This window comes from Pteropus alecto, unplaced genomic scaffold, assembly GCF_000325575.1.
Source record: "Pteropus alecto unplaced genomic scaffold, ASM32557v1 scaffold67, whole genome shotgun sequence".
Classification (NCBI taxonomy): domain Eukaryota; kingdom Metazoa; phylum Chordata; class Mammalia; order Chiroptera; family Pteropodidae; genus Pteropus; species Pteropus alecto.
Window position 1 is genome coordinate 709,086 of NW_006441061.1, and position 14,282 is coordinate 723,367.

At 41.9% G+C, this 14,282-nt stretch overlaps 1 protein-coding gene across 1 annotated transcript in view; it reads right to left on the reverse strand.

The window, feature by feature from the left end:
• The window catches only part of DENND1A (DENN domain containing 1A), a 428,365-nt gene that overhangs the window by 211,434 nt on the left and 202,649 nt on the right, over positions 1-14,282 (reverse strand). Inside the window, exon 9 of the mRNA XM_025051273.1 lies at positions 5,831-5,931. Within this exon, the coding sequence (XP_024907041.1) occupies positions 5,831-5,931 (101 nt within the window). The remainder of the gene's footprint in view (positions 1-5,830; positions 5,932-14,282) is intronic.

Below are 14,282 nucleotides of genomic sequence, written 5' to 3' on the forward strand. Positions count from 1 at the left end.
ACACACACACACACACACACACACACACACACACACACACACATATACATTAATATATATTGTCTATAAATATATAATAGACGTTAATAACATAAAATTAGTACCCGCTATTTATAGAGCACCTGTTTTGTGTCAGTAGGAATGACTATTCACATTTGACAGAAGAGGAAGTAGGCTCAGAGAGGTTCAGTAACCTCAGCGCTAGTGAACGGGGAAGCCAGAACCAAAGCCAGGTTTCCTTGTTTCTACCACGCCACATATCATCGATTCCTATTTCTGCCACCAAGAATATCAACAACTCCACTTGCTTTAGCATCAGTTTATCCCCTGATGCAAAAATGCACGGCAGCAATGAAGATAAAGACTAGAATGGAGCCAGCTCTCATCATCCAGATGTCACTTCAGAGCTATGCCCAGACTGAGGCCCTGGATGGTGCACCCTGAGATTAGGCATATTTCCGGCTGTTTGCTAAAAATCCCGGCTGAAATACATGATGCGGCATGGGGTGGTGGTTCAGAACCCTACATGCAGTGTAGATAGAGCAGCTAGAACCAGTATCTCTCACAGAGAATCGGAGCTTGTCCACTCTGAGCGGAAGAATGGCTTCCAGAGTCACCTGGAAACAAATGCCAGGAAATACAATGTATTTTACTGAGGCAAATGCAAGACCCAAACCTCAACTGTACACATCCGATTTAACTTTCAGTTCAACCACGCCCTCAGAAAGCATCGGGAGGTAGCTACTAACTTGGCTCCTGACCTGGCGACTCTGGCGGGGACACATGAACCTGTTCTGATCTGATCCGGAGAGATTTTACCATAAAGGTGTGTTAAAAAGTGCCCAAGACAACTCGTATATACAATTCAATTTGGAAGATGACTTTGGTCCTTATTTAAGACTGCTTCTGAATAAATAAGGGAGAAAAGGGAATTTACATGGGAAATACCATATGGCTTCTACTGGGACCTTTTATTAGCAATGTTTAATTAGCATAGTGCCTGGTACATAGTAAGTGCTCTATAAATATTTGCTGAATGAATAATTAATCAATGATAACATAAGTTTACAATTAGCAAGTCGTCAAGAAGCCTACATGAAAGAATTCCTTCATAAAATCTTAGTGATGGGTACAACTTATTCTCTTACACTTGGGAAGATACTAATAATGAAAGCTTTAATATCAGATGACCTAAGATTTCAAGAGTAGGTTCTACCATTTCCTAGCTGTGTGACAGTGGGTAAGTCACTAAACCTCTCTGAGCATCGATTTCCTAATCTATACAATAGAGCTAATAATATTTGCCTTACAGCCTGATTTAGAAGATTTTGCAATAATGTCTATAAAGAGCTGACACACACACTGTACTCAATAGATGGTGATTATTATAATGAAAGGGATGATGATTTCCATCGACAAGTTAATCCTTTTGTGCCAGAAATGGGAAGCCTCTGCCAACACTGGCCAAGGTCAGGGCTGTCATCAGCCAAGGTAGGGAACATTCTCATTTTCACTTTCAAAGTCAAGAGAATGGCACAGATCTAAAGTAGAAAGGAACCAGCAGCACATGTTTTTAAATATTCATAAGGGCTGGAAATGTCTTACTCCTTTCGTTTTTTTCTGCCATCTGCTTTTGTTTCTTTTCTTTTCATTCTTATGCCACAGCTGCAAATGAAAACAACCATACAATAACTCAAGTTAAATAAAAAAAAATCAAAATAAAAACAATCTGAGGGGTAAAAAGAGAAGATGAATTATAAAGTTTCTCCCTGAGCTCACAGGCTACAGAAGCGAGAATAATGTTTGATGTGAGTTAAACACTCTGGAAACCAAAACCTGCGTCCCATGTTTATAATAACCATAATAAGAGCAACCGCCATTTACTAAATGGCTCCTATGTGCTATTGACAACTAATATCTCTAATTCCTAAAGCCACTCTTCAAAGTAGGTAAATAAAACCCATTTTACAGAAAAAGTAATTGGAGATCAGAGAGGTAAAATTGATTGTTAAAGGTCACACAGCTAGTAGGAGATGAAACTGAGACTTAAACCCAAGTCTGCCTAAATCCAAAGCCCAGGCACTTTCCCTGCTGCTCTCTTCAAAAATGGGAAGGAACTTGAAAAAATCAAGTTAGGAAATATTTAGGGCAGACTATTTGTACTAAACTGATTTATTCAGATAATTAAAATCTGTGATTATAGCTCTAATTAAAGTTAACTCGAATAATTGGTTGGTGTATTTGTGAATGTGCAATTAGAGACTTCCACATAATTGTGGGGTTTTCGGCATCATACTTGCCACTTATTCACTGAATCCTAGAGCTTTGCTCTCCTGGCCTCCGTTCTACCAAAGGCTGCATTACAGCTCTCGGGGTCTCTGAGTCCAAGGACCATGACCTGTGATGCCAACAGCAGGGTCTGGGCTCAGCCTCATAACGTGTCTTTGTCCAAAAGCCAATGAACACCTCATCTTCAAGTACCATGTAAAAAGCTCTTACAGCCTATACTACACTGTTGTCCTGAAAACTCCTAGCAGCATGTACCTGAAGAAAAACTGGCAGCAGTGGTCCTCATGTGTTAATTACACTTGTGAAGTCTATTATGCATAGAAAGGGCACCTGCTGGCAGTGAAAATGACTAGAATCTGCCCTTCCTGTGCAGTGAGTAAATTGAGAGTTCATTTCTACAGGAGATAATAGTTTTCAGATTCCATTTCGTGTATCCCCTGCATGGGGACGTACTTAACATTTAAATCATCTGCAGAGGAACAAACCTTCTTCAAATTTACATCTTTCAGGCTCCTAGCACTTTACTTAAAATGCTAGTTATCCCTGCTGGCTCTTACCACCAAGGATTAAACTCAACGCGGAGAAAGTCACTGAGCACAATAGAATAAAGTTATTAGCATTGACTCAAATTTCATGACATTTGTAGTTTCTGACCAAAGCAGTAGGAGCAGGCTGAAGGTGATCAAATCAAGCCTTGAGCGGAGGATCTGTTTTTTTTTTCTTTTCTCCTGGGAATCTTTTATTCCATCATTCTTATATCTTGTAGTTAATAAACAGGTACCAATCCCCGCCAGCCTATAATCATCCTTTGGTCAATCAAATGTCGAAAAGTTCTTTTATGAAAACAAGAGAGCAGGAGAGAAATGCTATCACACCAACTTCCGAGATGGAGCCTAATCACAAAACCCACTCAGGCTCAGAAAAATATGAGTCACTATGGGTTTTTTGGAGTGGAAGTCTGGGGTGACAAGGGCTTAGCAGCCTTCCTTGCCCAGTCTTCCCTTCTAAGTGAGACTTGTCAGGATCATCGCTCTCGGTCAGGCTGGTGACACAGTTCTTGACAGTGCTAGAGTCAGAGAGAAGTTGAAAAGAGGATCGTGGATTAGCTTCCACAGGAGAGAGTAAAACAGCTAATAAATCCTGTACACAAACAAGAAAGGAGAGCTGAGATTTGGGATGGCAGCCGAAGAGAATAACTGACTCGAATAAACACCGATTTTTTTTTAAGTAACACTTTTTGATTAAAAAAGCCATATATTTTTTTCATTACAGAGATATCTGAAAATATGGAAAATAAAATAAAAAATCATACAGAATTTCTCTCCCTCCTCCTCATCATAAATCACTATAAACATTTTGGTATATTTCCTTCTAGATTTCTGCCCCTGTGTTTGTTTTTATTAAAATGGAATCATACACTACATAATATCCATATTGGGGCAAGTTACTAAACCTCTTGAGGCCTTCGTTTACCAGTCTGTGCAATGGATCTAATAATATCTGCCTTACCAGGTGGCTGGAAGAATTAAATGAGGTCACAGATGTGAAGAAGTAGCTGGGGCACAGGAGCCGCTCGACACCGGCAGCTACTGTGATCACTGACGCTATTGAGCGAGCTCCTCCTCAAAGTTCTGGAACCGTAAGCTGCTGGTATTAAACAAGCTCACAACCTAGCAACCAAAACTTTCTGAATAACAGAAAGCTAAAGCTGTACTATTTGGGAGGCAGAGGGACTGCAAAGGCTCTCCCTGCTCCACCAGTCCCTGCACACAGGAGCCCCTGGGTGCTCCTTTCTGAAGCACGGCATCGAGACACATAGGTCCGCCTCTTCCAGGGAGAACTCTAAGGTTTCCCCTTAGAGCGCATGACTGGGTGAGGTGGGGGAGGGGGCTGAGACATGTGCTGAGACGTGTGTGTGGGTTTAGGGGCCACGTGCCTGTAAGGGTGTTGTATGTCAGGGGGTGGGTGGCAAAGGGACTAGGCATCGCTGTGTGCGTCTTAGGGGACACGTGTTCCCTTTCTACCTTTTCTGTCTATTCTTCTGTCTTCCCTCTGCCTTCCTTGGGTATGTGTTTTGTTCTTTATTCTCCCCCTCACTCCTCTGGCCTCCTCCAGTGTCTGCTTCTGTCCAACTCCCCGATCCGTCATTCAAACAGCAAACACTCCTGGATGGCAAACATGGGCCTTCCCTTAGAGATACATGGCAGTGGGAAAAAAAAACGAGAAAGCTGGCTGAGAAGCTCAGAAGGAGCAGCAAGTCTAAGCAAAGGAACAGCCTCTTCATCTCATACGACGGGGAGGAAGGCATGGATAAAAAGAGCCATCCTGACAAGAAAGACGCACAGTGAAATGAGCCAGTTCACTTGGCGCTAGGCACTGGAGAGCGTCGCTGATTTTGACTTGACAGCCCTGAGCTACATCTTTGTTGTACCTGTGGCTTCTTGGGATGAGGCTGAGTCTAACATATTCAAATCAGGAGCACCGTGGAATACCTTTAAGCTCCCAGGACACTTAGGCTACCTCAGTGACCCTTTTCTCTGGTGGGATTGCAAAATGGGCTGGAGAACCCAACAAAAATTATGGCTGACTGGGACTCAATCAATTTGAACTGATGGAGAATGTCCTGCATCATCTGCTCGTGACAGAACTGTAGCCCCCCGAATGGGTCCCCTTCTCCTGAAGCTCTCGATTTGTGGCAGGCAGTGCCTTCTCCTACACACGCATAGTGCTCCCTTATCAGCTTCTGCTGACCTGAGCTGTGTGGAGACAATGTCTTTAACCACATCACACTGGAGAAAGACATTATTTAGAAGAAAAATGGATCCAAATCAGTCCCGCTGAGCCTCTTCAGCAATCTACTGAAGACAGGCAGTGAGGATGACAAGGCTTCGCAGAAGCGTCTCCTGAGCACCCACCATGAGCCGGCTTCCTGCATGGCGTCCATTCCTCTGCTACGCCACTGCATCTTTCTATAACCTTATGTACCAACAACTTCATTTTGCAGATGAGGAAACAAAATCTGCAGCCTAGTGACTTGTCCAAGAAGGCAGGGCTGACTCTAAAGCCTGCTTTCCTTCTTTCCACTAAAACACAGTTCACTGAACAGTGAAACTCCCATCGAAAAACTTCAGAGGGTACGGGGGTCTGGCTTATGCTCCCAAACCGCAGCCGAGAGCCGGTGACACAGACAACGCCAGGGCAGGGCCGACACTTGAAGACCTGGGGGATCTCAACTGTTCTTGTCACCAGTTTCCAATTTGTCTCAGCAGGGGAAAAAAATCATCCCATGACTTGGTGCTTTGGTTTTCCCAAACTGAGAAATGGGAAGAGTATTATCTACTTGAACCCTTAAGAATGCTGTGACACATACAGAAGGCGCTTGGAAACGAAAGGGCCGTGAAGTCATGTGGTCTAGAATTCATATCATTTTGGTTAGTCTTTTTAATTTAGAGTCACCGACTGCATTGCGAGTTATAGACCTAACATTCCTGGACGGGTCCCGGAGGAGGGAAGACAGAGGGCAGGGAAGCCGCGGCCTTACCAGCAGTAGTCCAGCAGATGCGGAGGCAGCACGGGGATGTACACGTGCTGCCAGAACATGGGGTACAGCATGGCGGCAGACCCGTGGATGCAGGCAGTCAGCTGGAAGAGAAGCCAATCGGAGAGTCAGAGATACAAATCAGAGTGAGGACACGGTCATATTTGAGTTCAGCAATAATATTAAATCCAGGCTTCTGAACATATTTAAAATAAGTTAACTCGACCACCCTAATTCAAATTTAATGAGAACTTGCTTTTTAAAAAATCTATTTTATTATCTGATTATGAAGCTAATGAACAATGACAGTAGAAAAGTTAGAAAATGGAAAAAGGAATAAAAGGAAAGTCTTCACCATCTGAAAATAATTTAACATTTTGGGATATTACATACACATGCACTTATATTTCCTTTTCTAATAAAATTAGAATTACTGTAACTACAGTGTTCATTTGCCCTTTTTTTTTTAAGTTAATATTATTTGTTGGCATTTTCCCACATCTTTAAATATTCCTGGAAAACATATCTTTTAATGGCACTCAATGAATTTCCCATATTATATTTAACCACTCTTCTACCATTAAGTTATATAATCAGAACAGGTCCATAATTTTTATATCTGTTTCCTAGATGTAGAATTCAGAGACAAAGGTTATAAACATTTTAAGGCACTTAATAAGTATAATATAAATATAATAAATGTATTAATATAATAAATAGATGAAAGATGGAGGCTCTTTACACTTCCCCAGCCTTGTGCTAGAATGTACCCCTGTGCCTCACCTCCAACACTAAGGACTGCAGTCAAGTCAGTAGCTTTAAAATTGAATCTATCTTGATTTTATTTTTATTCTTCTGTTCATGATGGAGGCTGAACATCTGGTCATATGCTTCTTGGCTATATTTCTTAGGTAAGTGGTCTATTCCTCTTTTTAGGCCACTAATCCTTTGCAATGTTCTGGAAAATACTTTATCTTTATTTAATTTTCTTTAAATTTTTTAGGTGAAGAGGTTTAAACAACACATAGACAAATCTTTTCCTTCATGATTGTTTCTACTGCTTTTATACTAAGAAAGTCCTCCAAATTTTTCCCTAGCCTTTAACTCTTTAATCCATCTGGAATTAATTTAGGTTTAAGGACTGAGGTGAGAATTTATTTTTTCCACATAGTTAATCAATTGCCCCAGCACTGTTCACTGACTAATCCTTCCTCTGCCTGTTCTTTTGACATGCCCCTATTTCATTTTTTTTTAAAGAGCTAGACACATCATACACTCAGTATCTGATATAATAAAAATTTTAGGAAACAAAGATATAATGGAATAAAATTGCTGCAAAATTCAATATAGTAAAAGAATAAAAAAAAGCCAACACCTTTGGAGATATGGCTATGAAGTGACAAAAGCCAACAACACATGTTTCCTTCTGCCTTGTTTCTTTGGTTTCTGGGAAGCCTGTTCCCATGAGGACTCTGCTTCTTTTGGAAGCTGTTAAATGGTCTTTGCTGACAGAAGGACATTTACGTGGCGAAAGACTGACGTGTCAAGGCCCAGTTAAAAGAATCCCAGAGGTTAGTGTAACATGAACGGCTTTAAATTGGATATGCTGCTGATGTTTCACAGTTGTGAGCGCTGTGTATTAAAGCCAGGGCTACCACTCCCTCGCCCACCTCCTCTGCCTTTTCCCTCCAACCCGTTCTTTAAATCAGGGACTTGTCATGAACAGGAGCTGAGCCAGCGAACTCTCTAGAGCCGGCTCCACCAAGGCTTGTAGGCTTACTCCATCCCTCTCGACCCATTTGGGTAGGTTTCCATACAAAGGAGGCAGTCTGTCATATTACACGTGACTGATCTCTTCAGGGTTAAAAGAGATGAAGTATTTTCTTGGTTGAATGAGTAGAAAATGAACCATCTTTACTCCAAGTCCACTGTGAAGTCAGGCTGGAGGGTGACACTGGCCTTGGGCCCCAGCTCTTTCTGCCCATCCTTGAACTAGCTACCAAAGTACTCTTACTGAAGTACAGGTCCACGTAACATTTCACTGAGAAGTCTCTGGAACAGGCATGTCCCCACCAGTTCCCAGTCTACCTGCAGAGAAACCAGTCTCTTCTGCCTTCTCCAAGTTTATCCTTGGAACAGATCATTCTCAGACCTCGGGGGAGGCATGTACTCCTTCCCCACTTCCTCTCTTTCCACCTGTCCCCTCGGCTGGCCCAGATTTCTGCCCTCCCTCTCGTTTCTGCGTGTGCGGTACCTTCCCTGCATGGCTGTCCCAGGCATACACCCCACTTCTAATGCGGCTGTAACTGTCTACGTTTGCCCTTTCACTGCAAAGTACAGAAAGACCTGTCTCTCTTTTCTTCTCCATGTTCTCAGTGAGAGAGCATATATGTAAGTGCTAGCTCATGCAATGTTTCTTGAATAAATGAAAAACAAATTCTTAGACTATAGTCACAATGTAAAGATAGTGGCTTGGCTTTTAACAGTACTAGATCAATATTTTCATGAGTCTCACAGAGTGAAGTATTTGACTCAAATTCCAAAACAATAATAGCAAGTTTAGACACACAAATATGCCACTTGTTGGAAAACCAAGTTGATGAATTAATTCATGCATTCATTCAATAATAGCCCTACTCTATAAGTCTACAACATATCAAATAAATAAAAGCACTTTAAAATCTGTAAGATGCCACACAAATGTAATGTATCATCATTGCAGGAATGTATTTGCAATTCTCTTTGAAAAACTCATTCAACACAACAGAATGGGTTGAGACAGAACTTGATTACCTGCCTCTTTTTAGCTTAAATTGGTTTGAATGGAAATCCTATTCAAGTAGTAAAGTGGCAGAGATCTTATCTTCAGACAATGTTCTTTTCATGTCTCCTCAACCTCAAAAAAACTCGACCAAGGTGAATGACGAGATTTTAAAATTTCTTACCCCTCATAAAAATCAAACTTCTAAAGTGTTCAATGGTCATTCTCATCGGGGAGTTTTCTAAGGGCCAAGTTTCCAAAATGAGAGTAAACTGCATTTATCCATTTGATTAAGAAAACAAACAGAAAAGGGAATTGTTTGGTTCTTTTACCAAATGCTAATGGTGCAAATAGGAATAGCGGCTAAGTCGACCACAAGAAAAAATGTTACAACAGATCTATGCTTAATCAGAAATACCATATTATGTCACGTAAATTATCATTAGCCACTTATTTTAAAAATAACTCTAACACCAAGCTCATTTTTCAAAATAAGTGTCCTAAAGGCCTACGCATATTTCTTACAGAACACAAAATTTAAAAGTAATGAAAGTATACGATTTGGATTGTAGTCAACAAAAGAGTATTGTGAATATTTAATTGAAGTGCAAGTTGAGGAAAATGATCCTATCAAAATCTCACTCTTTGGGAGAATAGAAAGATAGTATGTGTAAAATTTGCCCAAAGTCATTAGTCACAATGAATATTCATCAGAAGCCAATTATCAATCCCATTTAATGACACCCCAAAAGATTTTGCCCTGAAGCAGCTGAATAGTCTAAGACTCCAGACAAAACTAGACAAATTATACAGCCAACAGCCAGTCTAGCCAGGATACAGACTGTAAAGTAAACCACTGGTGGGTTTTTGGACGCACTTTTAGCAAATTCTGTCCTCAATTAAAGGTGCACAAGGTCACTTCTATCTCGGAGCTTTCTATATGGCTTCATTAGTTTTCTTTGAGGCAAAGGGAGAGAAAGGGAGAAGGCAGTGGGGGTAGGACAAGAATGAGGAGTGATCAATGACAGAATTGAAAAAAATCACGAAGACACAGTTTTAAAAAATTTAAGATATTTCTCAGAGAAAATGCCCAGCCTGTCACGCTCTTAGATCCCAATGCCTCAGCTGATTCCTGATGGTCGCTTTGTAATTTAATAAGGATTAGAAGTAAGAATATCCCCTTAAAAATAAAATCCCAACAGTATATGTGCCAGGCACCATGGTGGGGGTTTAAATCTTGCAAAGTATTACTTTATAGGGGTGTGTGTGTGTTTACATACATACACACTCATCACCACATTTTACAGATAAGGAAACAGCCTCAGAGGTGAGATACCTTGCCCAAGGCAACACAGCTAGTGACAGAACTGAGACTCACATTCAGGTCATCAGACTACAGTGGCCACTGTGTGGCCACAATGCAGAAATTAAGTAAACGATGTTCTGGTGCCCACCCTGTGCCACACGCTGTGCTGAGGGTTCTGAACTGGAGGAGATGTCCCTGGCAGCATGGCCAAATTCTGTAGAAATGCAGTTGCCTTGCTGTTAGATGAATAAATATTCAGGGTGAAATACCAATTAACAAAAAAAATCATCATTTTAAAACAAACACGGATCTGCCATTTCCTGGGGATTAGTTACATTTAGCTAAGGTGTCCTAGTGTCTTTAATCCACAGGAAATTCCAGACAATGAAGTAATGACTGTCAAAGGAAAGGCTTACACCCCAATTTGCACACCTAGTTGAAAGTCTGGCTTTCCATCATGTGCCCTTTCGCATACTAGCATGGAGTTTCCACTACTTCTCATTTTGATCTGAGCAGGCCACTTCCTGTCCTGGGTTTCAATTCCCCCAATATAGAAAACGAGACGCTGGACTAGATGATCCCTGTGCCCCCTTTCAACTTTGACAACTCGTGACCTAAAGCAGAGGTCCAACAGCCCCAGGCTGTGGACCGGTACTGGTACCTTACCGGTTCCTGCACTGGTTCGTGGCCTGCTAGGAATGGGGCTGCACAGCAGGAGGTGAGCAGCCAGCCAGCGAGCTACAGCCATCTGTAGCACCCCCCAGCGCTAGCATCACCGCTTCAGCTCCACCTCAGATCATCAGGTGTTAGATTCTCATAGGAGCACCGGTCCTTGGTGCCAAAAAGGCAGAGGACTGCTGACCTAGAGGAACTGCCATCCTCTGACATGAAGAATGTGCCTTCTCTGCCCCGCTCACCTTCAGCCATACTGACTAAGCATAAGTAACACAGGGCCCATCTCAAAGCTGGTCTTGCTTTCTCATCTCTGCTGCTACAAGGGCCCACCTAGAATTCATGTGCTATCTAGGAACCATCCTCTTTCAGCCACCCAGCTCCACCGCCTAACTGCGAAGGTCACAGCCTTCCTCTGAGCTTGGCCCCTGACACTGTGAGACGTCAGAAGTAGATGATCTAGGAGACCAGGGACATGAGACTACAGATGCGAACTCCCAAGGACAGAGCCCACATTCAGTTCCTCTCTTTATCTCTTACTACATGCTTGACACAGAGCAGGTGCTGAGTAAATGTTTGGGGAATGTTATAGTGCCTCCAGCTTAACACCATGAGAAATAATAGGCAAGATTACCAGACACTTAACAAATTGCAGTTGCTTAAGAGGTCACAACTAGAAGCTGTACACTTTGAAAGGTATTGAGAGTCCAAGTTCTAAAAGCTGGCAGAGCAAAAAATCAAATGGTCGCAGTCATTCTTCACATTCTGGAACTCAGAACGTTAAAATATCAAACTGATGCCTGCTTCATCACTGAGTTAGAGGCACTGGGCCTTCTCCTCTGAACCCAAACATCAGGAAACTGATCAAAGAGTACAGAAAGAATACCTGATTGTCACCTTTAAAGAGGGGTCATTTTTGAGTCCACTCGTTTCAACCAAGAATCAATCCATATAGAATAGTTGTAGAAAATGTCTTGTAGAAGTTAGTGTTTCCAATTTGAGAACTAGACTCTTTTATTTCATTATATAGCATCTCTGTTGTCATCAGGAAAGAAATGGTGCCATGATTCAAACAGTGTTGTGGGGTTTTTGCTTGTTTTTGATTTTTACTTATTCTCAACTGTAAAACCCACTGTTAAGATCAGCAATGATTTTTAAGTAAAATCTGAAAGTTAACCTACTCAACCCTTCTAAGAGTATGAGAAAAACCTTTAATTATACATGGCTCAGCTACGTTCCAATTGTGTTTACTACATTTAGTGAGGGTAGAGTTGGCTTTTAAGAAACTCATCAAAGATGCTTTAGCAGAAAGGCAACTCAGCAAGCCTCAGCAATGAAAGACTTGCAGCTAGTCTAGACAGGCTGCCGTGCGAGTAGAGAGACGGAAAAGAGCAAAGATGGTCTTGCTTTTCTTAGTTGAAATGTCAAAATTTAACACTTCTGTCTCTCTTTGTGAGGGCGTAGGACAGTCTTTCTTCAAGCAGTTTTTCTTTTAGTTGGGTGGAACTCATCCTATCTCTTGCTTCTCCACTATCCTCTGGGGGAAAGGGAAGGAAAAAAAGTACACACGAAAACCCAGCACACCAACACGGGGTTGAGGCCAGTACCTTCCATTAACAGCAAGATCATCCAGTCAAGAGGAAGGTCTCTCAGGCAATCACCCGCCCTCTCGGTCGCTTCTTCCCGCTCCCCCCACCCCTTTTTTCAAGGCTACCTCCTAGCTAGAGTAATTAGAGTAAGTTATTAATCAGGGCAACATGCTTTCATGCCAAGATTTGACACTTCAAAACATCAAAGCAACTAGAACTACCAGAGAAAAGCATTAACTACCAAAGCGAAGGCAAAAATGAGGGGATGGCAAACTCTGGTGTAAACAAGCCTGGAGCACCAGGAGCGAGGGAGGACAGACTTTTTTTTTTAAGTTGAAAAAGGAAAAGGCCAAGTTACACTGGGATTGACGATAATTCATTTAAAGACAAGGACAGCAAGGTGCCTCCCCTCCTCCATGCTTTCTACCTATGACAGACAATACTAACAGGCTGTGGAGTCAGGATACAGCCTGAGGATCCCTCTGAACATGGCACCAAGTCAGTCGGTCTAAACTGGCACTCAAGAAGAAATCTATTTGCCAACGCAAGTCTGGTATAAGTGGCTATTTATGTTTCTTTGAAAATATTTCTAAGATCATAATTTATGTTTAGTTCATCTACACGATTGCTTTAATAAATCACATTTTTTAAAAGAAAGAAAGCAAAAGTAAGCATGGGATCATGAGTACCTGCCTGTCAGGTATCCACACAAAGAGAAGAAACTGAGGAAACTTCGGGTGGTAGGAATTACTAGATTTGAAGGCACAGAGGAAAAAGTCTTCTCTTGGAAGAGTTATGCCAGGCAAACCCAACCTTAGAAAGTGACAGTAAACTCAGAAAGTCAAAGCTATAAGGCAGCCTCCCCCATGACACTTAACTCGGCATTTACTGTCTGCCAAGCAGTGTTCTAGGCACTTCACATACAGATAACTCATTTAATCTTCACAATGGTCCTATAAGGTAGGTATCATTATTGTCCTCATTTTACAGGAGGAAACCAAGGTTCCTAGATGTTAAGTACTTTGTTCAAGGTCACAGAGCTAGTGGCAGATCTTGGATATGAACCTAGGGAGTCTAGCTCCAGAGTCTGCTTTTAGCTCTTAAGAAACTGCCTCTGAGTTCTGACCTGTGTAATCTGACAGTTAGTGAGTACCCTGCTCTGTGTATGTGCCATGCCCTCAAGCAATTTAAAACAGACGAAGATCAAAATGCAAACAATCAACTTCAACACAAAATCATTAGAAAGAGGTGTTGTAGTAGAGGTTCAAGAGTGTTGCATATGAAGAAGGAATCATTAATTCTGCCTGGGGCAAGAATCAGGTCTGCTTCCCAGAGAGCCCGGGCTTCAGAGCCCAGCCTGGAAGGGTGGAATGAGAAGCTGCTGGTCCCCATCCCTGGAGGGCTGGTCAGGTGGTAATGCTCCATCAAGTGAACACTGCAACTTCTTAAGGCCATTCTAGTGCTATGTAGTGATGATTGTGGAGACTTGAACAAGAAATGACAATTTAGTCAATGACTATGTGACTAATGAGAGGTGGGTGGATATGGAAAGCCTCATTTGAGTTGCCATGACTATTCCGTTGCCTGGATTCATTCACCATCCATATCACCACTTATTAAATTAAATCTGCAGAGCTCTTCCAGGATCTCTATTGTCCTCCTTGTTTCTTAAAGTTAAATTGGGGTTTATTGCCCCACAAGGGTGAGATTCAGAGCCAACATTTACTGAATGATTGGTCTGTGTCCAGGACTGGGCTATATGCTGTCATATCTATGACCACTGAATCCTTTCAACAATCCCAAGGTGGATATTAATATTACCTACACCATTTTTACAGAAGAGGACAGAGAGACTCAGGTCAGGTAAGCCACTGAAGGCCATATGGACAGGAATAACACAGGGAAGATTGAGTACACAGGTACAAATCGAACAAAACCATCCTGACTTGAGATCTGGTGCTCACTCCTCCAGCTTTGCTGTCTCTTTTCTTGGGTAAAGATAGCACCTGCAGAGCTGTCTGAATCATCTAGCTGGTAGACTGTATAGCTATCATTGTAGCAGAAGAAAAAAAATGCGAATTTTCATAAGGCCTGTACTGATCCCTGACTGCATGACATCTCACATAA